The 25,754-nt window shown below is 43.0% G+C and overlaps 1 protein-coding gene across 1 annotated transcript in view; it reads right to left on the bottom strand.

Annotated features, from left to right (window-relative positions):
- LOC130277499 (mucin-5B-like) overlaps window positions 1-25,116 on the bottom strand; it is a 180,479-nt gene extending 155,363 nt beyond the window's left edge. The window contains exons 1-3 of the mRNA XM_056528174.1: window positions 25,008-25,116; window positions 9,943-10,041; window positions 7,682-7,940 (exon numbers count right to left, since the gene is read on the bottom strand). Of these exons, the coding sequence (XP_056384149.1) occupies window positions 7,682-7,940; window positions 9,943-10,041; window positions 25,008-25,011 (362 nt within the window). The 5' untranslated portion in view covers window positions 25,012-25,116. The remainder of the gene's footprint in view (window positions 1-7,681; window positions 7,941-9,942; window positions 10,042-25,007) is intronic.
- Between the last annotated feature and the right edge of the window lie 638 nt (window positions 25,117-25,754).

Here is a 25,754-nt window from a genome sequence, read left to right as displayed (position 1 = left end):
TCCAGCTGTTGCAAAACTACAACTCCCAGCATGCACAATCTATCAGTGCATGCTGGTAGTTATAGTTTTGCAACAGCTGGAGGCACACGGGTTGGGAAACACTGAGTTAGGAAACAGACAATGTTTCCCAACCAGTGTGCCTCCAGTTGTTGCAAAACCACAACTCCCAAACATTCTCAGGCATGCTGGAAGTAGTAGTTCGGCAACATCTTTAGAGCCAGATGTTGCCGAACTACAACTCCCAGCATGCTTGGAGTTGTAGTTTGCAACATCTGGAGGACTACAGTTTGCAGACCACTAATACAGTGGTTCCCAATCTGTGCCCTTCCAGATGTTGCAAAACTACAACTCCCAGTATGCCAAAACTGTCCAGGCATGCTGGGAGTTGTAGTTCTGCAACATCTGAAGGGCCAGATGTTACAGAACTACAACTCCCAGCATGCCTGGACAGTAAGGGCATGCTGAGGATGTGTAGTTTTGCAACATCTGGAAGGGCACAGTGGTCCCAAAACTGCAACTCCCAGCATGCCCAGATGCCAAGGGCTGTCTGGGCATGCTGGGAGTTGTAGTATACAGGGTCCCAATACAGCAATGCATGTCGCTTTACCGCGACGTGCATTGCTGTAAAGGGCCCGACCGCGGCTGAAGATCCACTCACCTGTCGCCGCCTTCATCGCTGGGATCCGGGTCTTCAGGGACGAGGTAAGTACCGGGGCTGGTCCCCAGCACTCACCCGTCCCCCGCCGCGTCCTCCGGTCTTCCTCCCGTCCTCTCCGGACTTCCAGGGGCCGGGCAGGGCAGGAGGAAGTAACCGTCCCCCCCCCCCCTTGCGATTGGTCGGTTAACTAACCGACGGATCGCAGGGGATAGGAGGAGGTGGCAGGCTTGCCACCTCGCTCCTATACTTTAGCATGGTCCTGGCTGTCTGTGACAACCGGGATCATGCAAAATTACCGGGCGGTCGGGTCCCAGCCCGCAGATTTCCCTTGCGATTTGCGATGAACGCCGACATGGGGAGGGCCTACATGGCCCCCCTCGGCGTTTGCCCTGGATCCCTGCTGAAGGATTTCAGCAAGGATCCGCTTCCGATCTCCACGGGGTGAGCGGCGGAGACCAGGAAAAGACCATGACGTATGCATACGCCATGGGTCCTTAAGACCCAGGGTGTGATGACGTATGCATACGTCATGGGTCCTTAAGGGGTTAAAGATGCTGTGTATGACAAGACTGAATTGAAGTAATAAAATGAAAAAGTAAAGCGTTACTTGTTCTGAAGTGTGAGATAATGCTTTATGGCACCAAAACTCTGAGCTATTCGCTAACCATTTTATATGTTTTATATGTTTTAATTTGTATATGAAGTTTTTTGATTTTTTTTTTAATTAAACCCAGAAAATTCATGTGACTTGTCATTAGATAGCTATGCTGCATTCACTTTCAGTAATGAGAAGGGAAGAGTATTGCTTTTGAAGGGCCATGTCGCCTCACAGGTATTTTATTTGCATCATTCTATCTTCCTTATTAACAACAGATGGTGGCACTGTCAGCTGCTCTAGATTCCTATGAGGTATTTGCAGAGGGTGTGTTTGTATTGGGTGGAGATTTTAGTGTTGCCTTGGATTTTGTGGTGAATACATCAGGTGGCTACCTTATGCCAGTTTAGGGCCCTGCTCCGCGACGATCAATTAGTTGAATTTTTGCGTACTTGCAATCCTACATAAAGATTGCTCTTTTTTACTCCTCCGCTCATGACTCCTATTCCCTGTTAGATTATTTCTTCTTTAAAGGGGTACTCCGGTGCTTAGACATCTTATCCCTTATCCAAAGGATAGGGGATAAGATGCCTGGTTGCGGGAGTCCCGCCGCTGGGGACCCCCGGGATCTTGCACGCTGCACCCCGTTTGTAATCAGTCCCCGGAGTGTGTTCGCTCCGGGTCTGATTACCAACGACCACTGGGCCGGCGGCGTGTGACATCACACCTCCGCCCCTGTGTGACGTCACGCTCCGCCCCTCAATGCAAGCCTACGGGAGGGGGCTATCATGCCCCTTCCCGTAGGCTTGCATTGAGGGGCGGAGCGTGACGACACACGGGGGCAAAGGCGTGACGTCACACGCCGCCGGCCCTGTGGTCATCGGTAATCAGACCCGGAGCGAACACGCTCCGGGGACTGATTACAAACGGGCTGCCGCGTGCAAGATCCGGGGGGTCCCCAGCGGCGGGACTCCCGCGATCAGGCATCTTATCCCCTATCCTTTGGATAGGGGATAAGATGTCTAAGCACCGGAGAACCCCTCACCAGTATCTACCACTCCTACATGCTGTGGCATTGTCTCCATTTCTTTTTCTGAATATGCCTTGATCATACTTACTGTTTCCTTGTTCTCTCAGCACCCCCTTCAGTGGCAGTGGAAGTTGAACCCCTCTCTCCTGAAGGACCAAGTAGTTGATTATCTTCACTCCACTCTCTGACAACTTCTTTAAGCCTTGGAGAAAACCCCTTGTGTTCTATGGGAGGCACATAAATTTGTTGCTTGGGGGATCCTTATTTAATATGTTGTGCATATTAAGAAAGAACATTTCAGCTTTCACAGGTACTTGCAGAGCTCCATGACCTGCAAACATGACATAAAACCACCCCTTTTGGATGACCTTAAAGTTTTCATTCTCCAGAACGAGGTTTGCTCTCTTAATTTCTAAAGCTAAGGCCAGCCCCTCTTAGTGTTGAATACACTTCTACAAGTTTGGAAACAAGCCCAGTCAGACTCTGGCTAGGTCCCTCCATGACCAGCAGGCTCGTTCCTACATTCAGTCTATCTGCATCAGATGCCAAAGTTCTGTGCACCTCTCTACTGAAATCGCGGAGGCCATCAGAGAATTTTATGTGGAGCTGTATATCTGCAGTCTGGCAACTTTTGACCCTAGTTTTCGGGATAAGATTGTTACTCATCTTGCTTAATCTGGCCTGCAGTGATTAAGAGAAGAGGACGTACTTACAGAGACATCTCTGACGGGAGGAGGAACTCTCTGTGGCAATAAAACATATGCAGATGGGGAAGGCGCCAGGACCCAAAGGTTTTACTTTCTAGTACTGCAAATTCTTTGGGGACCTTCTCTCACCTCACTTCCTACAGGCTTTATAATACTTTTTTCTTAGGGTGTGGTCCACCCAGTAAATGTAATGGCGGCCCATGTCACTGTTATCCCTAAAGAGGGTAAGGATGTCTCCTCGTGTGTGAGTTATCATCCCATCTCCCTCCTTAATGTTGATCTCAAACTTTTTGCCAAAATTCTTGACTCTAGGTTGGTGGGCCTCTTGGGGGATGTTCTTCACCTAGACCAGGCTGGTTTCATGCCTGGCAGAGAAGCTTGGGACAATACCATAAAAGCCATTGACCTGATCCATCTGACTAGAACCTCTAGTATTTAAGCTATGCTTTTGACAACTGACACTGAAAAGGCATTTGATAGAGTTAATTGGATCTTCATGTAAGGGACACTCCGATTCCTGGGTGTTCCCAAGGGGTTCCTGAATTGATCTGGTCTCTTTATTCTTCAGTGGCTATGGTCTGGGGAATGACATCCTCCTTTCCGGATTCTCCAAATATAATGGCAAGCGTTGTTTACTGTCCCTTCTGATCTTCATCCTCATGTTGGAACCACCCATCTGCCAGTTCAGAACCAACACGAATGTCATGGGCGTCTCAGTGCAAGGGACTATGATTACAGTGGTGGCTTAGGCAGATGGCCTGCTCTTCTTCACCATTCTTCAGATGCTATTAACCGTGTTGTTGTGAGAATTTACGCAATTTGGGTGTCTCTCCATCTTCAAGATCAATCTCTTGAAGACGGAAGCGTTAAACATTTGGATTCCACATGCCTTAGTCTCAACACTGCAGTTGTCCTTTTATTTCAGCTGGTCGCCCAAAGCGTTAAAATATCTGGGTGTGCATTTTCCATCCAACCTCATTTGTTCCAGTTGAATTTTCCCTCCTTTACTTTTAAACTTCAAACTCAATGTGTGACATGGTCACAGGGCACATTCACCTGGTGCGGCCGATGTGTGATTTTCGTAATGACAATGCTCCTGCAATTTCTGTACCTCTTTCAATATCTTTAGGTTCGGATACCTCAAGCCTTTTTTCACTCCTTTGTATCTTTGCCAAACAAGTTCATTTGGAGATGGAAGCCCATTCGTTTGAGGAGAGCCACCCTGTGTCCAATGAAGTCGGATGCTCACCAGAGTGGTTGACCCTCACTTTTTGAGGCTGACAATACGCCATTTTAATCAATCAATCTGTGCTGCCTCAGGTCCCTACAACATGTGATGTCTCTGACATACTTGTTGCTGATCTTCACCCCATACCAACATTATCTTGCTTTTCTGGCTGAAGAAGATTCTGAATTGCAGATCTGCTTGACACCTGAGCAATGGTGGTGTAGCTACCACCTCGTCCACCACTCTTTCATCAATTTAGGTTATTAAAAAGCAGTGTAGAAAATAATGTTTACATAGCATGAAGCCAGGTGGAAACTCTGTACTATCTGGCTGCAGTTGGATTCTATGTGTTGGCGATGCGGTTCCTCAGAGGGCTAGTTTCTTCTTACTTTCTGATCTTGCTCAACCCTCTCCTGGAGTCTCTTCTTCTATGCGTCAAGTCACCGGGTTGAATATGGCACATTTACTTCTGCTCTCTTTCTTCTGCATCACTGCGAAATCTCTATGAAATTCTACAAGAATTCCTTGTTAAGGTTCCTGGTCATGGCTGCTAGGGCCTGTATTCTTCTTCTTAAAAACAAGAAGTGGCTCCATCCTTATCACTTTGGTTGTCTAAGGTGAACAACAAGTGAAAGACCCGGCCTCATTGTTGGCTGCCTCCCAAGGCAACTTTAACCGCACGTGGTCCACCTAAAATATCACTTAGAAAACCTTTTGACATGTAACAGGGACATGTCAAAAGTTATGACTGGTCTAAGTCTTGGTGCTGAGACACCCACAAGTCTAAAGAATGAGCTAGGAGAACTGTGCAGCATTGCTGTAGCGAGTTCTGCCTTGCTGCATTATTATAAGTCTGATCGGTATGGGTCTCAGAACAAGACCCGACTTGCCAAAAGTTTTTCTAAGTGGCAGTGCTCATTTAAAACTAAATTTTACAGTTAAAACATAAATACTGTTCTGCATCCTTGTAGAAATTGTTTTCCCTTTTTTATTAAGTGACTTTATGTCGCTTTCCATATTAGAGGAATTGTCTCTAGAAAGCAACAACTTTTTAAAGTAACACTGTAGGTCTGGTTTCTTACACCTACAATAACCATTTGTTTTTTGGTCCGCTGATGCAGGAAAAATGTAGCATCACAAGACAAACACTGAAATGATGTAATGCATAGGTGTGCAGGGATTGACCATTTGCAAAGTGGGGGCCTCAACAATCATTTACCTATGCCCTAAAAAGAACATATCAACAGGGGTTGTCCTGAAGGGACAACCAGCATTTGAATAAGGCTATGTTCACACTGCAGAATTTCAGTGCGGAATACCGCATGAAAATTCAGCAAGGACATTTCGAAGTCCCATTAATTTCTATGGGATTCTGCTGCTCTGTTCACATGACAGAATTTCTGCTGCAGCAACATCTGCCATGGAAATTCTAATTTCGGCGTCCACAAAAACATTGAACCTGTTCAATGTTTTTGCAAATTCCGCTCAGAAATGCATTGCAGTCTATGAGATGGCACATTTCCAAGTGGTCCTAGCGTAGTCATGTTCCGCCAGGGCTCCGCTGTTGTGTAATGTCCGCACAGAAATTCCAACCTAGCCTAAGGCTATGTTCACATGCCAAAATTTCAGCATGGAATTCTGCATGAAAATTCTGCTCAAATGTTTAGCCAATACACTTCAATGGAATTCCACTGTCACATTCAGAGTTTCCGCCGCAGGAATTTCATTGGAATTTACTGCAGAATTTCCATGCAGAATTATGTGCAGAACATTTTTAAAGCAACACTGCAGGTCTGGTTTAGTGTAGTATACTGCCTTACTGTAGTATAGGCCCCTAAGCTACCCCACCCCATAATCTTGGGAATGGCATTTTCTTGTGAAAGCATCTGGGTTATATATCATTGATGCTCCTCCCAAATGCACAGAATGAAGTTAGGTGTTGGATCTTAATGACACCTGCTATTTTAATTTGTAGAACCTTAAATTGCATCTGTCATTTCAGGTGATTTTTCAGGATAAGCTGTCCGTGTGTACATGAGGAGCAGTACTACTCCTGACCGTTATATATAACTTGTAAATGATAGATTTATACTCTGCAGGCTTTGTTTCTAAATTTGCAGTTCTCCTAGCTGGGAGCTTTCTCCCCCTCTCTGTTAAAAGTTTAGAACCAGAGAAAAAAGCTTTTTTTGGCTAATGAGATATATTACCCTAAGGCTGGGTTGATATAAGTTTCTTATATTTGCTAGTACTATAAATCTATGCAAAGTTTAAATGGATAGAAATAAATAGATAAAAAAATTAAAAAAAATAAACTGGACTTACCTCCCACAACTCTTCCCCCCCCCCCCCTCCCAGGTATCTGCTCACGTACAGCATTCACATTCACACATACACACAGTTTATATTAATACACACATATATGATTAATTTAAAATGTTTTGTTGTTTTCTTTTGTCAATTGCTCCATCCCTTTATTGGATACAGTATGTGACCTAACAATTTTTATGTGAAATTGTTACTTCTGGTGAGAAAAAAATACTGCTTACCCAGGGTTTTTTTTTTCCATCATAACAACAGACATTAGGTGCAACTGATACCAATGGAGATTAAAACTCACCCACTGGAATGAATGGAATTTGTTCATTTAGGTTTCTCAGAATTCTCAACAGATTTGAGAAACGGAAATGAAAAACACTTTTGAAAAACTTTTAAAGTGTACATAAACTGCATACATTTTCTCTAAGAATAAAGATGAAGAAAGCAAATAGATGATAGATAATTTAGAAAAAATAGTAAAAAGAGCACAGGACAAATATTGGAGGTGGATACAAAAGACCAATATCATCTCTGGCAGAAAGAGGAAGAGTTAAAGGGGCACTCTAGTGGAAAAAAATGTTTTTCAAATCAAATGGTGCTAGAAAGTTAAGACGATTTGTAAATTACTTCTGTTTAAAAATCTTAATCCTTCCAGTACTTATGAGCTGCTGTATGCTCAAGAGGAAGTTGTGAAGATCTTTGCAGTCTGACCTCAGTGCTCTCTGTTGATGTCTCTGCCCATGTCAGGAACTGCCAGAGGTGTCAGCAGAGAGCACTGGGGTCAGACTGGAAAGAACTACACAACTTCCTCTGTAGCATATAGCAGTTGTTAAACACTGGAAGGATTAAGATTATTTAATAGAAGTTATTTACATATGTGTTTAACTTTCTTGCACCAGTTGATTTGAAAATAATTGTTTCTCACCGGAGTACCCCTTTAAGACATGTTTGCAATGTTGTATTTAGTTACAGATGTTCATGCTACCAAAACTTCCACTATAATGGTAACATACATACAGAAAAATAAATAAAATATAATGCTTAAAAACTCTTTCTTGCCTGTATGCAAAATGCAGAAAAAGAAGAAATGGTAAAAATAACAGATGAGCAGAAATATAAGTATATAATAAGTAACAGTAGTGCTCACATTTCCCCATGAACTGAGGGCCTATGGTCAATGACTTCTATGAGGAGTTCATTTAGTTTTACAGATAACTGAGAGACGGTTGGCAGTCCCTTATGCCATGACTGCTCAATTTGAATATTAAAGTCTTCATAGTGTTTCCCACAGTGTGAAGCAAAAAGATAGTTACATATCCCTGGAAAACGATAGAGCTCTCCATCAAAAGTCCTGTACTGGAAATTTCCCCAGGTGCTGCAGACTCCATTTTGTCTGGGTTTTATAACTGTGTAAAAACATATAACACTTATGTAGTATATACTATACTGAAAAAGCATTATACAACATATATGTAGGATAAAGCAAATTAAGTAGTTAAACATTTTGAACATTTACTACATACTGCGCATTATAAGAATATTAGAAATCACAAATGAGTTCTGAAAACATTTAAAGTGGACCATAGGACTTTTCATCCCCCTTTTTTACCTTCGTAGTCCTTGGCAGCACTTTCCAACGAATGACAGCTTGATTTTGCAAGACATGAGATCAATGGTTACATTTACAGGAATCAAGCAAATATAAAAGGTTAAGGTCTTAATCTGAGTGGGAGGTCTCTAATATGTTGCCTGTGAGGATTATTAAATTCTTATTTTTTTCTTTTTACCTAGTTTGTTTGCTCTTAGTAGTTCTTAAGTAAAAGTGTGCTACTCAGTCCATTTATAGATATTTCGGTAGTTTTTTTCTCTCCCCCTCTGGTGTAAGAGGTAGAGAGCTGATGTTATTTTTACTGCTTGTTGCCAAAAAAGAAAATTAATAAAATATAGAATTATATTAAAAAAGAACCCAATGGTCACTCTGGCTAAACTCCAAAGATAGGAGAAACTTCCAGAAGTCCAACTATCTCTGCAGTATTCCACCAATCTGGACTTTATTACAAAGTGGCCAGAAAGAAGAATCTAAAGGATGCATGACACATTGGGGGATATTTATCCCACATCAATATAGACCAAATTACAGAGGGTTAGGCCGGTCTATTGTGCACCTAATTTATCAACAGGCGCACGGCTCTTGATAAGTTCTGCGCACGGACTTCCATGATCTATGCTTTAGACTGTATTTAAACCTGCTCCAACATGGTCTGACATTTAAGCGTACTTTCAGCCGATGCAACTTGTAGCTGAAAAGTCGCTTTTGATAAATTCAGCACCAATGCATTTTTTCGTCTAAAATAGACTAGAATGCATCATGTTTTAAAAATCCTCTAAAAGCAAAATTCGCAAAAAAGTTGCACATATTTAGACTGCGACTTTCTGTGCGACAAATTTAGATGGGAAAAACCAGTCTAAATCCTTTCCCCCATTTTCCCCACAAGAACTAGGCTACTCAGCCAATCACTGACTAAGGGAGGACACTGCTGCAGTCAGTGATTGGCTCAGGGCAGCAGTTCTAGTAGGGACAAAGTAGCAGTGATTAATGGGTATCGTTGCTTTTTTATTTTTCTTAAAGGGGTAATCCGGTGGAAAACTTTATTTTCTTAAATTAACTGATGCCAGAAAGTTTAATGAACTGGTGCCAAATTTGTAAATTACTTCTATTAAAAAATCTTAACCCTTCCAGTACTTATCAGCTGCTGAGAGGAAATTGTTTTCTTTTTGGATTTCTTTTCTGTCTGTCCACAGTGCTCTCTGCTGACACCTCTGTCCATGTCAGGAACTGTCCAGAGCAGCATAGGTTTGCTATGGGGATTTTCTCCTGCTCTGGACAGTTCCTGACATGGACAGAGGTGTCAGCACAGAGCACTGTGGACAGACATGAAAGAAATCCAAAAAGAAAATAATTTCTTCTGCAGTATATAGCTGCTAATAAGTAAATTATCCCCCGAACAACCTATTTAATATTTAATCTTAAGAAAACCTCTTTAAATCCCAATGAATTTTGCACTAATTGGTCCTACTAAACTTTTTGGTAATAATCCATTACACCTATTTGTAAATGCTTGAACAACTACTATTTCTGCAGTGATTAATAAGACAGGGTCAAGTGACACCCTTGCCCATGTACCATGCCCATGGATAAAGCAGAAGAGAGGTGAGCCATATTTTTACAAAATAATATCTGATAAAAAAAAATCAGGTTTGTTTGCTTTTTGTATGATGACTTGATGATGACTTGTATGATGAATGGTTCCCAAAAACGTCCTCAAACACATTCCTACAACACAGACGTATATGTAAAGGTTACATTTAACTACCCACAATTATATTTATAAGGTTTCTTTTTCTTACCTTGACTATATCTTTGTAAACTTCTCCGGGGTCTGACTTTCGGGAAATTTTCATCCTTTGTATATACTTTTTCTGTTTGATAACAATGTCGTTTGGGGGCTATAAATGTAAATTTATAAAAAAAAAAAAATGGTTGTTTCACAATAATGTAATAAAATTAAGCTACAGGCAAAGTGGAGGAAAACTAACAGTCAAAATTTGATTTGAAATATGAAAACACTTTAAAGAGGCACTGTCATTGTTAAAAACCTTTCATATATTGCAGGACTCATTATAATATGACATTTCACAATATACACCTGTTAAAAAAATTTAAATTTTCACCTGAAATTCAAGCTCAAAATAGCCACCACTAGGGATCGCCTGTCTTTTAGCCAGACAGACTAGTCTAGATTTTACAGCATACTGGATACCGGCCATAAAGCATAACGGTATAGGAGATTATAGTATAGGAGATTTCTATTGTGTATGCAAAACTACAGATAAAGGATGTGTGGACATGCTGGGAGCTGTAATTTTACAACAGCTGGAGGCAACACTGCTCTAACAGTTATTTACAAACATTGCAGCTTCAGTTGTTACCAAACTACAACTCCCAGCATGCTGAAATAGTCAAAGCTTTCTTGGACTCCTGAATGACAAAGAAGTTGATCAGACATTCAGGAGTCTGTGAAAGATGAATTACACACATAGTGACAGCTATGCTGATTAGCATCCAGCTTTACTAGAAGATAAAACATATAGAACATGTATTCATAAAAATTATGTACTTTTATCTAAAAGATCCTTGCACTAATTTTATAAAGATCTATTCTTATATTTATACATTTTATCCTGTGATGAATTCACCATAATGTCTTCTGATTACTGCAGGCAAGCTCCAAGTATCTTCCTTTGACACATGACACAGCACAAAACCAGAGAAGAAAGGGTTACAGAGTAGAGAGTACTGATTGGCTGACTGCCCAGGCTTGCTCCTGTGAGGGAGACAGACTGACACGCCCCCTCCAGCCTGCACAATGAAAAAGTAACTCACCAGCAGATAAATGCTTATATCTCTGGATATATAGGTTCGAGACACATAAAAATTATATGCACATTATCAGGATTGGGTCCTGAGTAACATATCACGTTTTTCCTTTTTTTTGCACTATGACAGGTACGCTTTAACTATCTGTTTTAAACTGTCTGCATTGGCATAGTGATTAAAGTTTTCCATGATTGCTTAAAGCGTACCCGTCAATCACTCAAAAAAACTAAACTGTTATATGTTGCTCAGTATCTCATCCTGATCATATACATGAACTTTGTATGTGTCTGTGACCTACATTTCTCTCAGAATTAGCTTTATTTCTGAAATACCTTAATTTTATTTACCAGAAGCAGGGGGGCGGGTACTCACTGTGATAGCCACTCCCCTCCCTCTCCTCAGTCAAGTGCTTCCCAACCAGGGTGCCTCCAGCTGTTGCAAAACTACAGCTCCCAGCATGCCCACACATCATTTGGCTGTGCAGGCATGCTGGGAGTTTAAATTTTGAAACAGCATGAGGATATGATTGTAGTCCCCCTTTATTACACACACACACACACACACACACACTGGGTTCATATATTCTTACACATACACATTAGATAGACACACTGATATACACACATACATGCTTGGACACTTACTTTTTCGTCTGCAATGCATGTTTCTGCCTCTCTTATTGATGTCTGTTGTGTGAGAGATGGCAGCAGGCTTCCTGCCCCCCCCCTCCCCTTCTCTTCACATGAGTCTCTGCAGTGTGTACAGCCCCTCCCCCCTCCAAAACGTCCTGGAGTCCAGGACAGAGCAGTGTTCACAGAAGCACTGAATGTATTCCAGGAGGCAGAGGGGGCAGTTCTTTGACTGGTTTTTTCAGTATGAAATACTGAACATTTCCTAATGAAAGCAATTGCAAAACCTATTGCTTTTGCATGCTTTACAACATATCAAAAGTTTGTATATCTGACAGTGCCTATTTAATGATTTATAGACTATTACACTTGTTCATCAACCTATGTCCTGAGTAAAGTGATTTATTGTAGCTATTCACAATATATGGTCAGGAACAATAAGGCATGAAGACAGAGTGAAGCTGGAGCTGGCACTTCAGATGAACTAAAATGGCAGTATATAAATAAATCTATGTCTCACTATATTCATTCTGAATAAGGCTATGTTCACACGCTTATATGTCTGTGCGGAACGCCACCAGAATATTCAGCACGGACATTCCGCTGCAGCAGTGTTCTATTGATTTCATTGTGATTCTGCTGAACTGTTCCCACGGTGGAATTTTTGCAGTAGATGTTTCTGCCGCAAAAATCCAGATTCCAGTGTCTGCAGAAAGAATAGATAGGTCTATTTTTCCTGCGGATTTTGCCTGGAAATGCATTGCTGTCTATGAGGCGTTCACTGTATTGTGCAAATGTGTGTAATGTCTGCATGTTTTCCAGGTGGACATTCCGTACATTTTATGCAGTGTGAACATGGCCTTAAAGGGGTATTGGACACAAGATAAGATGTCTAATATGGTGGGGTTCGGGCGGCCATGACACTCCCTTCTATAGACATGAAAGGAGGGGGCGTGGCTTGACGTTATGACGACGGGCACCTGAACTTGGTATTCTGAACAAAAATGTTCAGAACAACATGATACCACATGGAGATCACCGGGGGACCCCCCCCCCACCACCCCCCCACGATCAGGCATCTTATTGGACAAGGGGATAAAGTTCCCAGCGGCAGAGTACCACTTTAAAGGGGTACTCTCCTGGAAAAAAAATGTTTTTTTTTAATAAACTGATTAAAGTTATTTTCAAGACTTTACATTTTCTACTTGTACGATAAATAGTCATACCACACCAAATTAATGATTAACCCCTTAAGGACTCAGGGTTTTTCAGTTTTTGCACATTCGTTTTTTTCCTCCTTACCTTTCAATTTTCCACCTAAAAATCCCTATTATGGCTTATTTTTTGCGTCACCAATTCTACTTTGCAGTGACAGTCATTTTACCCAAAAATTCACGGCGAAACTGAAAAAAAAATCATTGTGCGACAAAATCAAAGAAAAAACGCCATTTTGTAAATTTTGGGGGCTTCCGTTTCTACGCAGTGCATATTTCGGTAAAAATGACATCTTATCATTATTCTGTAGGTCCATACGGTTAAAATGATACCCTACTTATATAGGTTTGATTTTGTTGTACTTCTGGAAAAAATCATAACTACATGCAGGAAAATGTATACGTTTAAAAATGTCATCTTCTGACCCCTATAACTTTTTTATTTTTCCACATACAGGCCGGTATGAGGACTAATTTTTTGCGCAGTGATCTGAAGGTTTTATCGGTATGATTTTTGTTTTGATCTGACTTTTTGATCACTTTTTATTCATTTTTTTAATAGTATAAAAAGTGACCAAAAAAACGCTTTTTTGAACTTAGGAATTTTTTTGCGCGTACGCCATTGACCGTGCGGTTTAATTAATGATATATTTTTATAGTTCGGACATTTACGCACGCGGCGATACCACATATGCTTTTTTTATTTACACTGTTTTATTTTTTTTATGGGAAAAGGGGGGTGATTCAAACTTTAATTAGGGAAGGAGTTAAATGACCTTTATTAACACTTTTTTTTTACTTTTTTTTTTTTGCAGTGTTATAGGTCCCATAGGGACCTATAACACTGCACACACTGATCTCTCATGCTGATCACTGGCGGGTATTAACACGCCTGTGATCAGTGTTATCGGCGCTTGACTGCTCCTGCCTGGATCTCAGGCACGGAGCAGTCATTCATCAATCGGACACAGAGGAGGCAGGTAAGGGCCCTCCCGGTGTCCTGTCTAGCCGGGATAGTTTCTAAAGGGTTAAAACCGCACAGCGCCGCGATTGGCGATGTGTGGTATTAGCTGCGGGTCCCGGCCATTGATGAGCGCCGGGACCGACGCGGTATGATGCGGGATCGCGGCGCGACCCCGCTTCATATCGCGGGAGCCGGCACAGGACGTAAATATATGTCCTGCATCGTTAAGGGGTTAATTTACATCTACAATATGTTTACTTTATCTTCCCATCATTTGATAAACATTCTTTAATTTTTTTAGAATGTTAGAGTGTTTATACTTTTAGCATCAATTATCCAGATTTTCAAGAAAATAAAAAAATCAGATTTTTCAGGGACCAGTTCAGTTCTGAAATGGAATTGAGGAGTCTGTATGTTAGATAACCCCATAAATCACCCCATTTTAAAAACTGCACCCCTTAAAGTAGTCAGAGTGACATTAAGGAAGATTATTAACCCTTTAGGCGTTTCACAAAAATGAAAGCAAAGTGGAGGCTGAATTTTAAAATTTCATTTCCTTGCAGATTTTTCATTTTAATACATTTTTTTTTCTGTAACACAGTAGGTGTTTAGAAAAAAATACAATTCAAGATTTATTCCCTGAATTCTGATGTACAGGGTGGGCCATTTATATGGATACACCTTAATAAAATGAAAATGGTTGGTGATATTAACTTCCTTTTTGTGGCACATTAGTATATGTGAGGGGGAAACTTTTTAAGATGGGTGGTGACCATGGCGGCCATTTTGAAGTCGGACATTTTGAATCCAACTTTTGTTTTTTCAATAGGAAGAGGGTCATGTGACACATCAAACTTATCGGGAATTTCACAAGAAAAACAATGATGTGCTTGGTTTTAACGTAACTTTATTCTTTCATGAGTTATTTACAAGTTTCTGACCACTTATAAAATGTGTTCAATGTGCTGCCCATTGTGTTGGATTGTCAATGCAACCCTCTTCTCCCACTCTTCACACACTGATAGCAACACCGCAGGAGAAACGCTAGCACAGGCTTCCAGTATCTGTAGTTTCAGGTGCTGCACATCTCGTATCTTCATAGCATAGACAATTGCCTTCAGATGACGCCAAAGATGAAAGTCTAAGGGGGTCAGATCGGGAGACCTTGGGGGCCATTCAATTGGCCCACGACGACCAATCTACTTTCCAGGAAACTGTTCATCTAGGAATGCTCGGACCTGACACCCACAATGTGGTGGTGCACCATCTTGCTGGAAAAACTCAGGGAACGTGCCAAGTCCGAGCATTCCTAGATGAACAGTTTCCTGGAAAGTGGATTGGTTGTCGTGGGCCAGTTGATAGGCCCCCAAGGTCTCCCGATCTGACCCCCTTAGACTTTTATCTTTGGGGTCATCTGAATGCAACTGTCTATGCTGTGAAGATACAAGATGTGCAGTAACTGAAACTACGGATACTGGAAGCCTAGTAAAGTTGGATTCAAAATGGCCAACTTCAAAATGGCCGCCATGGTTACCACCCATCTTGAAAAGTTTCCCCCCTCACATATACTAATGTGCCACAAACAGGAAGTTAATATCCCCAACCATTCCCATTTTATTAAGGTGTATCCATATAAATGGCCCACCCTGTATTTAGAAATATCCCATATGTGGCCTTTATGCGCTATGGCCCAGATTTATCAAAGAATGTCTACGGTAGAGCTGTTTTCCCACGTTTATTTGGGCGGTGGGTTTAACTAGCGTGCATCTTATTTATCAAGAAGGTGCAGTAGGATGATTAATTTTGCACAGCTCTAGTGTGGTGGGAAAAGCTCTACCACATACACTTTTTCTAGATGCTTGTGAGGGAGGGAAGTAGACACTTTCCCGGTACTGAATTTGGCAGGTTAGGTGTTTTTACTTACTTTCACAGAGCTGCCAGGACAAAAGTCATAAATTATAAATACATGACCACTGCATGGTCAAGAAGAAAAAGTTCTACAGGTAGGCAAAAAGACTGAAACTGTCTGTATCAAAAGTTGCATAAAAGTTGCTAAATATGCTGCTTGCACCTGAACTGCACCAAAACACAGACAAAAAAAAAATGCTCTTAAAGCAATGATAAATCTCCCCCTATCTGTCTCTCACACAGGCCTCAGACATGAAGGTGTGCCGTATTCTGTGACCTATAACTTTTTTATTTTTTCACTGACGCAATTGTGTGAGGACTCTTTTTTTTTTGCGGGACATGTTGATGTTTTTGGGGCGACGATTTTTGGGTGTGTTTTGGGGTGTATTATATATATATATATATATGTATATATATATATATACACACACACATATACAGTCATGGACGTAAATGTCGGCAGCCCTGAAATATTTCAAGAAAATGAACTATTTCTCACAGAAAAGGATTGCAGTAACAAATGTTTTGCTATACACATGTTTATTCCCTTTGTGTGTATTGAAACTAAACCAAAAGAGGGAGGAAAATAAGAAAATTGGACATAATGTCACACAAACTCCGAAGATGGACTGGACAAAATTATTGGCACCCTTTCAAAATTGTGGAAAAATAAGATTGTTTCAAGCATGTGATGCTCCTTTAACCCCTTAACCTGTTCAGGACCCAGGGCGTAATTTTACGCCCCGGCGCCCTGGTACTTAAGGACCCAGGGCGTAAACTTATGCCCTGGCAGTTTCCGGTCCCTGCCGCGCGCCAGGCAAAGATCGGAAGCGGATGCCTGCTGAAATGCTTCAGCAGGCATCCAGGGCAAACGCCGAGGGGGACCATGTAGGCCCCCCATGTCGGCGATCGCCGCAAATCGCAAGGGAAATCGCCCTTGTGATCTGCGGCGATACCGGGCTGATCGGGTCTCTTGGACCCGACCGCCCGGTAATTTTGCATGATCCCGGCTGTCACAGACAGCCAGGACCATGCTGGAGCCTAGGAGCGAGCTGGCAAGCCGGCCACCTCCTCCGATCCCCTGCGATCCGTTGGTTAGTTAACCGACCAATAGCGGGGGGGGGGGGGGGCGGTTACTTCCTCTCGCCCTGCCCGGCCCCTGAAAGTCCGGAGAGGACGGGAGGAAGACCGGAGTACGCGGCGGGGGACGGGGGAGTGCTGGGGACCGGCCTCGGTACTTACCTCGTCCCTGAAGACCCGGATCCCGGCGATGAAGATGGCGGCGGCGGTGACTGGTGAGTAGATCTTCAGCCGCGGTCGGGACCTTTACAGCAATGCACGTTGCTGTAAAGCGACATGCATTGCTGTAATGGGACCCTGTATACTACAACTCCCAGCATGCCCAGACAGCCCTTGGCGTCTGGGCATGCTGGGAGTTGCAATTTTGCAACATCTGGAGATCCACAGTTTGGAGACCACTGTGCCCTTCCAGATGTTGCAAAACTACACATCCTCAACATGCCCTTACTGTCCTAGCATGCTGGGAGTTGTAGTTATGCAGCATCTGGCCCTTCAGATGTTGCAGAACTACAACTCCCAGCATGCCTGGACAGTTTTGACATACTGGGAGTTGTAGTTTTGCAACATCTGGAAGGCCACAGATTGGGAACTACTGTAAAAAAAAACACTACATATACACATACCCCTACACAGCCCCCCTCCCCAATAAAAATGAAAAACGTCTGGTACGCCACTGTTTCCAAAATGGAGCCTCCAGCTGTTGCAAAACAACAGCTGGAGGCACCCTGTTTGGGAATCAATGGCGTAGAATACCCCTATGTCCACCCCTATGCAAATCCCTAATTCAGGCCTCAAATGCGCATGGCGCTCTCACTTTGGAGCCCTGTCGTATTTCAAGGCAACAGTTTAGGGCCACATATGGGGTATCGACGTACTCGGGAGAAATTGCCTAACAAATTTTGGGGGGCTTTTTCTCCTTTCACCCCTTATGAAAAGGTGAAGTTGTGGTCTACTCCAGCATGTTAGTGTAAAAAAATACATTTTTTACACTAACCTGCTGGTGTTGCCCTATACTTTTCATTTTGACAAGAGGTAAAAGGGAAAAAAGCCCCCCAAAATTTGTAATGCAATTTCTCCCGACTACGGAGATACCCCATATGTGGGCGTAAAGTCCTCTGGGGGCGCACAACAAGGCCCAGAAGGGAGAGTGCACCATGTACGTTTAAGGTGATTTGCACAGGGGTGGCTGATTGTTACAGCGGTTTTGACAAACGCAAAAAAAGAAGAAAAAAAACACATGTGACCCCATTTCGGAAACTACACCCCTCACGGAATGTAATGAGGGGTGCAGTGAGAATTTACACCCCACTGGTGTCTGACAGAGCTTTGGAACAGTGGGCTGTGCAAATAAAACATTTTGTACAGCCCACTGTTTCATAGATCTGACAGACACCAGTGGGTTGTAAATGCTCACTGTACCCCTTGTTACGTTCCTCAAGGGGTCTAGTTTCCAAAATGGTATGCCATGTGGGGGTTATTTTGCTGTCCTGGCACCATAGGGGCTTCCTAAATGCGACATGCCTCCGAGCAAAATTTGCTCTCAAAAAGCCAAATATGACTCCTTCTCTTCTGAGCATTGTAGTTCGCTCGTAGTGCACTTCAGGTCAACTTATGGGGTACCTCCATACTCAGAAGAGATGGGGTTACAAATTTTGGGGGGGTATTTTCTGCTATTAACCCTTGCAAAATTGTGAAATTTGGGGGGGAAACACACATTTTAGTGAAAAAAATTATATATTTTTTTACATATGTAAAAGTCGTGAAACACCTGAGGGGCATTAAGGCTCACTTTATTCCTTGTTACGTTGCTCAAGGGGTCTAGTTTCCAAAATGGTATGCCATGTGGGGGGGGTTGCTGTTTTGGCACCATAGGGGCTTCCTAAATGCAACATGCCCCCCAAAAACCATTTCAGAAAAACTTACTCTCCAAAATCCCCTTGTCGCTCATTCGCTTCTGAGCCCTCTACTGCGCCCGCCGAACATTTTACATAGACATATGAGGTATGCGCTTACTCGGGAGAAATTGGGCTACAAAACAATCTATTTTCTCCTTTTACCCCTTGTAAAAATTCAAAAATTTGGTCTACAAGAACATGCGAGTGTAAAAAATGAAGATTGTGAATTTTCTCCTTCACTTTACTGCTATTCCTGTGAAACACCTAAAGGGTTAAAATGCTGATTGAATGTAATTTTGAATACTTTGGGGGGTGCAGTTTTTATAATGGGGTCATTTGTGGGGTATTTCTAAGATGAAGACCCTTCAAATCCACTGCAAACCTGAACTGGTCCCTGAAAAATTGTGATTTTGGAAATTTTGCGCAAAATTGGAAAATTGCTGCTGAACTTTGAAGCCCTCTGATGTCTTCCAAAAGTAAAAACACGTCAATTTTATGATGCAAACATAAAGTAGACATATTGTATATGTGAATAAAATTTTTTTTTTTTGGAATATCCATTTTCCTTACAAGCAGAGAGCTTCAAAGTTAGAAAAATGCAAAATTTTCACATTTTTCATCAAATTTTGGGATTTTTCACCAAGAAAGGATGCAAGTTACCACAAAATTTTACCACTATGTTAAAGTAGAATATGTCACGAAAAAACTATCTCAGAATCAGAATAATAACTAAAAGCATTCCAGAGTTATTAATGTTTAAAGTGACAGTGGTCAGATGTGCAAAAAATGGCCGGGTCCTAAGGTGTAAAATGGCTGGGTCCTTAAGGGGTTAAGGACCAGGCCATTTTACACCTTAGGACCAGAGAGTTTTTTGCACATCTGACCACTGTCACTTTAAACATTAATAACTCTGGAATGCTTTTAGTTATCATTCTGATTCCGAGATAGTTTTTTCGTGACATATTCTACTTTAACATAGTGGTAAAATTGTGTGGCAACTTGCATCCTTTCATGGTGAAAAATCCCCAAATTTGATGAAAAAAATGAAAATTTAGCATTTTTCGAACTTTGAAGCTCTCTGCTTGTAAGGAAAGTGGATATTAAAAAAAAAATTTTTTTTGGATCACATATGCAATATGTCTACTTTATGTTTGCATCATAAAATTGATGAGTTTTTACTTTTGGAAGACACTAGAGGGTTTCAAAGTTCAGCAGTAATTTTCAAATTTTTCACAAAATTTTCAAACTTACTATTTTTCAGTGACCAGTTCAGTTTTGAAGTGGATTTGAAGGGTCTTCATATAAGAAATACTCCACAAATGCTCTGAGTCATCATTCTGGGAATGTGATGTGTGTGGCTGTCCCTAACCTGTTGCCTCAAATGTGCACCCGTTCAGGTGGAGAGAGAGCGCTGCACATTTGAGGCAACATAAAAAAGTCCCCGATGAGAGTGACTCAGTGACCCATGACCCATTTTTTTAAAAACACCCCCAGAGGTCTTATCAGGTTTTTCTTTTTTCAGGTTTTTTGGGGCAATTTAGTGATTTATGGGGGTTATATTTTGGAATGTACTCTGGACTTGGTACATTGGTCAAATTATGGAAAATTCAAATAAAAAAGGAAAATTTAGGGCTCCATGGAAGATCAGGAACCTTAAGACTTCTTCTTGGTACTGGAGGAATGTCCCCATGTTGCCAGTGTACTGGGACAGTACAAAAGTGTTGTACATGGCAACCTGTACCAAGTAGACCGCAACTGTTTTGTACCATGCCCGTGTTTTCCGCATGGCGTTATATGGCTTGAGAACTTGATCTGAGAGATCAACTCCCCCCATATACCGATTGTAGTCCAGAATACAATCGGGCTTGAGGACTGGTTCAACGGTACCTCGCACAGGGACAGGGGTGCTGCCATTCCCATGAATAGTGGTGAGTATAAGGACATCCCTCTTATCCTTATACTTCACCAACAACAGGTTATCATGGGTCAGGGCACGGGACTCACTCTTGGGGATAGGCGTCTGGACCAAATTTAGAGGGAGGCCTCTCTGATTCTTCCGCACTGTCCCATAAGCGGACGTGGATCTGGCGGAATGGGATGTGAACAGAGGGATGCTGGTATAAAAGTTGTCCACGTACACGTGGAAACCCTTATCCAGCAATGGTTGCACAAGGTCCCAAATGATTTTCCCGCTAACACCCAGAGTGGGTGAACAATCTGGGGGTTCAATACGGGAATCTCGTCCCTCATAAACTCTAAACTTGCAAGTGTACCCGGAGGTACTCTCGCAAAGTTTGTAGAGTTTCACGCCATACCGCGCCCGCTTCGAGGGAATATACTGGCGGAAGATGAGTCTCCACTTAAAACTGATGAGAGCTCCCTGAGGGGTACGTAGGCCTCCAAAAATTTGGCCCCAAAGTGATCGATGACCGGCCTCACTTTGTAAAGTCGGTCATGGGCGGGATCACCTCGGGGCGGACATGCCTTATTATCTGCATAATGCAGGCATTTCCGAATGGCCTCGAACCGCCTCCATGTCATCGCCATACTGTAAAGCGGGGTCTGATAGAGAATGTCCCATATGCAGCGAGAGGCCCCAAAATGTCCTTATTTCCGCTGCATCAATGGCGCGCCATTCATTGGGCCTGGCCAAAAGCGAATCTGGGTGGTGGGCAATGAACTGCTGGGCATACAAGTTTGTTTGCTCCACCATGTGATTGACCAGGCTGTCACTGAAAAAAAACTTTAAAAAGTCCAGATCAGTGAAGCCAGCCATGTCAATCCGGATTCCTGAGTCGCCAACAAACTCAGGAATCCGTGGCTGATAACCCTCTGGGGGGCTCCAGACAGGATCATCGGTAGGGGGGCTCCGTTGCACTTGTCTGGGGGGGCCGGACTCCTATTACGAGCGGCATTGCCACTAGTACTAGTGTCGGCCATTGGGTCCCTCTCATGGGGGGTGCGTGGCCTCGCCTGGCGGCGTCTCCGCCGCCGTACAGGGGACTCATCATCACTACTAGATGATGAGGAGGACGATGAAGAACACAGGAATGTAGGATCTTCATCGTCCTCACTGACAGATTTAGAGTCGGCGGCTAAAAAAGCCAAAGCCTCCGCTGCCGAAAATGTCCGGCGAGCCATCGCCTTTTTTCTATGGTGACGGGGGGGCAGTGGCGCTGGGGGAGGGCGTGTGTGCGGGGGGGGAAGTATGTACTGTGTGGTGCTTGGTGTAAAAAGTGTACAACAGTAAAAGAAAAGAAAAAAGCTGCGGCCAAAAAAAAAAAAAAGGGGTGGCAAACACAGCTCCCTGAACCCGGGGTAAGGGATCAGACCCTAATAGGACCCTGGGGGACCTTTTAGGGGGTCAGGGGGGGATTTTTTTTTTATAAAAAAAAAAAAAGCTGCGGCCAAAAAAAAAGGGGATGGCGCACGCAGCTCCCTGAACCCCTAATAGGTCCCGGGGTCAGGGATAGGACCCTGGGGACGTATGAGGGGGTCAGAGGGGGGGGGTACTTTTAAAAAAACTTTTATATAACTTTTTTAAACCTATTAGACTCCTACCTGTCCCTGCACTCAGCTTTCCCTATTCTAATGGCTCCTGAGGGGGCTCCGGCTCCGAGGGGGGATCCACGTCTTCTTCTCACTGCTGCACCCACTGACTGAATGAAAAGAGCGGGTGCAGCAGCGGGAAGGAGCCGTTAACCCCTCCTCTGCCGCTCTGCTATTGGCCGGACGATTGCGGGCAATAGCAGCGTTGCTGGGGCGGTGACAGAATTGTCACCGCTCCCCAGCAACGGTAGGTGATTGGCGGTGAATTGTACACCGCCGATCACCATTTATTACCGGGTCATCGGGTCACAAGTGACCCGAATGACCCAAATCACCGAAGATCGCTTGCGTGATTTCGCAAGAGATCTCCGGCGATCGCCGGCATGCGGGGGTCCCGGGACCCCCCCTCGGCATTTGCACAGCATGCTTGCTGAAGGATTTCAGCAGGCATGCCATTTCGATCTCTGCCCGGCGAGCGGCAGGGACCGGAAAACGCCATGACGTTGTGGGACGTCATTGGTCCTTAAAGCCCAGGGTGCCATGACATTCCACAATGTCATTGGTCCTTAAGAGGTTAAACTCACCTGGGGGACAGTAACAGGTGTGGGCAATATAAAAAATCACACCTGAAAGCCGATAAAAAGGAGAGAAGTCCACTAGTCTTTGCATTGTTTGTCTGTGTGTGCCACACTAAGCATGGACAACAGAAAGAGGAGAAAAGAACTGTCTGAGGACTTGAGAACAAAAATGATGGAAAAATATCAACAAGTCCAACTCCAGTGATCTAGATTTGCCTTTGTCCACAGTGTGCAATATTATCAAGAAGTTTGCAACCAATGGCACTGTAGCTAATCTCCCTGGACGTGGTCATAACAGAAAAGTGTATGAAAAGGTGTCAACGCAGGATAGTCCGGATGGTGAATAAACAACCCCAAACAAGTTCCAAAAGATATTCAAGCTGTCCTGCAGGCTCAGGGAACATCAGTGTCAGCGGGTACTATCCGTCGACATTTATTGAATGTGTGCAAGGCATCATGAAATCTGAGGATTAACAATGGATTTTGGGTCACACTGTACAGGCCAATATCGGAAAGCTGGGTTTGCATCCAAGATCTTGGGTCTTCCAGTAGGACAATGACCCCAAACTTATGTCAAAAAGCACCCAGAAATGGACGGAAACAAAGCGCTGGAGTGGCCAGCAATGAGTGCAGATCTAAATCCCATTGAACACCTGTGGGGAGATCTTAAAATTTCTGTTGGGAAAAGGCACCCTTCCAATAAGAGAGACCTGGGGCAGTTTGCAAAGGAAGAGGGGTCCTTCATTCCAGCTTATTGATGGTTATAGGAAGCGACTGATTTCAGTTATTTTTTCGAAAGGGTGTGCAACCAAATATTAAGTTAAGGGTGGCAATAATTTTGTCCAGCCCATTTTTTGAGTTTGGTGTGACATTATGTCCTTTTTTGTTTTTTTTTCTTCCCTTTTTTGGTTTGGTTCCAATACACACAAAGGGAATAAACATTTGTATAGTAAAACATGTGTTACTGCATTTTCTTGAAAAATGTCAGGGGTGCCAACATTTACGGCTATGACTGCATATAATTTATTTGTTTTCACTTTTATTACATTTTTCCCATTTTTTATTTTGATATTTTTTTCACTATTAAGTTTTTTTCTCACTTTTTTCACATTTTTTTTACTATTATACATATAATTCAATGGATATGCCTATATCTGTCATAGACATAAGATAGATCAGTCACTACCTTAGGTAAAGACTGACCTGTTGTGGGTTCATACATTCAGGTTTTTCATTAAAATGTCTGCATTCAAAGTCTGGAACCAATCATCTAAGGTATGTATAAAGGAAAAAGACAGACTTCTCTTTTCAAATCTTTCCCTTGCTTTGTATTTAATAATTTCAATTAAAGGGAATGTGTCAATTTTTTTTATTATTTATTATTAAATATTTGTAATACAAGAATGTAAATGTACATATTTATGTGTTGCATAGTGTACTTTAATTTTATTTATTAATGATAAATCGTTTATTCAGGGGGCTGCCATGTCTAAAACATCTCTGTACTGTGTCACTGCACAACACAGGGAGAGAGGTTTTATGGCAGACACAGGGCATAGGGGATAAAGTATGGGGGCCGTCTGCCTCAGTTACATGCTGAGACCATACTAGTAGTACTGCGCAGCTGCAGCTACTACATTCACACTGCTGTTTGTCTCTGGCAGTGTGAAGCCCATTATTTTACGATCGCGAATAGTGGGCGAGAAAAAAATTGTGCTTGCACAGTCTTTCTCCCGCTATTCTCGCTGAAAATAGCGGTGCCCCTAACGGACCCCATTGACTATAACGAGGTCCATAAGGACTTATTATGACTCGTCAAACTCCAGCCTTACTGCTAGTGAGGGCTTGATAGAGGAAGCCAGCGCCATGTTCCTAGAGCATGGAGAAGATGGGACAGGGGGAAGTGTGAGGCCAGGGATGCTTCCCCTCCCCTCCCTGTCATCTGCAGACTAACAGAGCACACGGCAGGAAATAAGACTGAGGAGCTCATACACCACAGCAGGTATGGACAGCAGAGACAGTGATGGATGTGAGAAGTAAAACATTTCACTGTCACTGCTGTTCTGCTGTATGGGGAGGGGGGCTCTGTGTGTACTGTGCTGCTTCTTCTACTGCTCCCAGCAGTGTAACTCTCATCCTCTTTGTCCCACAGGAGCTACATGATCATGTGTTAAAGGGGTACTCCGGTGGCCAATGTGTTTTGTCAGTTTATACTTACCCATGCAGGTGAGTTTTCTTGTTATCTCTGGTCTCTTTTTTGCTCTTTGTTTGTCTTTCTTTGCACAAGTGTGTCCATGTAGTGTCTACAGCTCTCAGCATGCCGTGTAGCCTGTCTCTTCTTTCAGTGCCCTGCCCCATTTGATTTGCGTTGCCGCCCAGCCCTGTTTGTGGCCGGCTTTCTTTTTTTTTTTTTCTTTTTTCCCTTTAGCACTCCCTTTCCCAGCCCTGCTCATTAGTATACTCATCCCACCCTCACTTTCAGCTTCTCACCCCATAGTCCCCACATTAGGGAATGAATGAATTGTCAGCAGGGGAAAGTGATCATATGTGATCCGTGGGCGCTGCTCTGCCTATACCCCCCCAAAAAGCAATAATTATACCCCCTCCCCCCCCCCCCCCAGAAAAAAAAAACCCGGGTTAACTGGGAGCCATTCTTCCCATGTCGGGGAATGAATGAATTGTCATCCGCAGGGCGCTGTCCCCGCATCAGGGAACTAATCATATGTGACTTGCAGGCACTGATCTGCTTCCTGCACTTCCTCCTCACACCCCCCCCCCCTCTAAAGTGATGTCCCCGCAAGGGTTAAAGGACATCTGTACAGATGAATTTTACATATTCCTGTGCCAGGGCTGCAAAAATAAACAATATAAACTTTGACTCACCTTCCTACGTTCCCCCGTTGTTACGGTAATGGCTTCACGGTCCTCTGCTGCGATCCTCATGCTGTCACAAAGCAGTCAGTGT

The sequence above is a fragment of the Hyla sarda genome, chromosome 6 (genome assembly GCF_029499605.1).
Source record: "Hyla sarda isolate aHylSar1 chromosome 6, aHylSar1.hap1, whole genome shotgun sequence".
Lineage (NCBI taxonomy): Eukaryota > Metazoa > Chordata > Amphibia > Anura > Hylidae > Hyla > Hyla sarda.
Note: the sequence above shows the minus strand (reverse complement) of the source record. Positions and strands in the feature narration are given on the sequence as shown.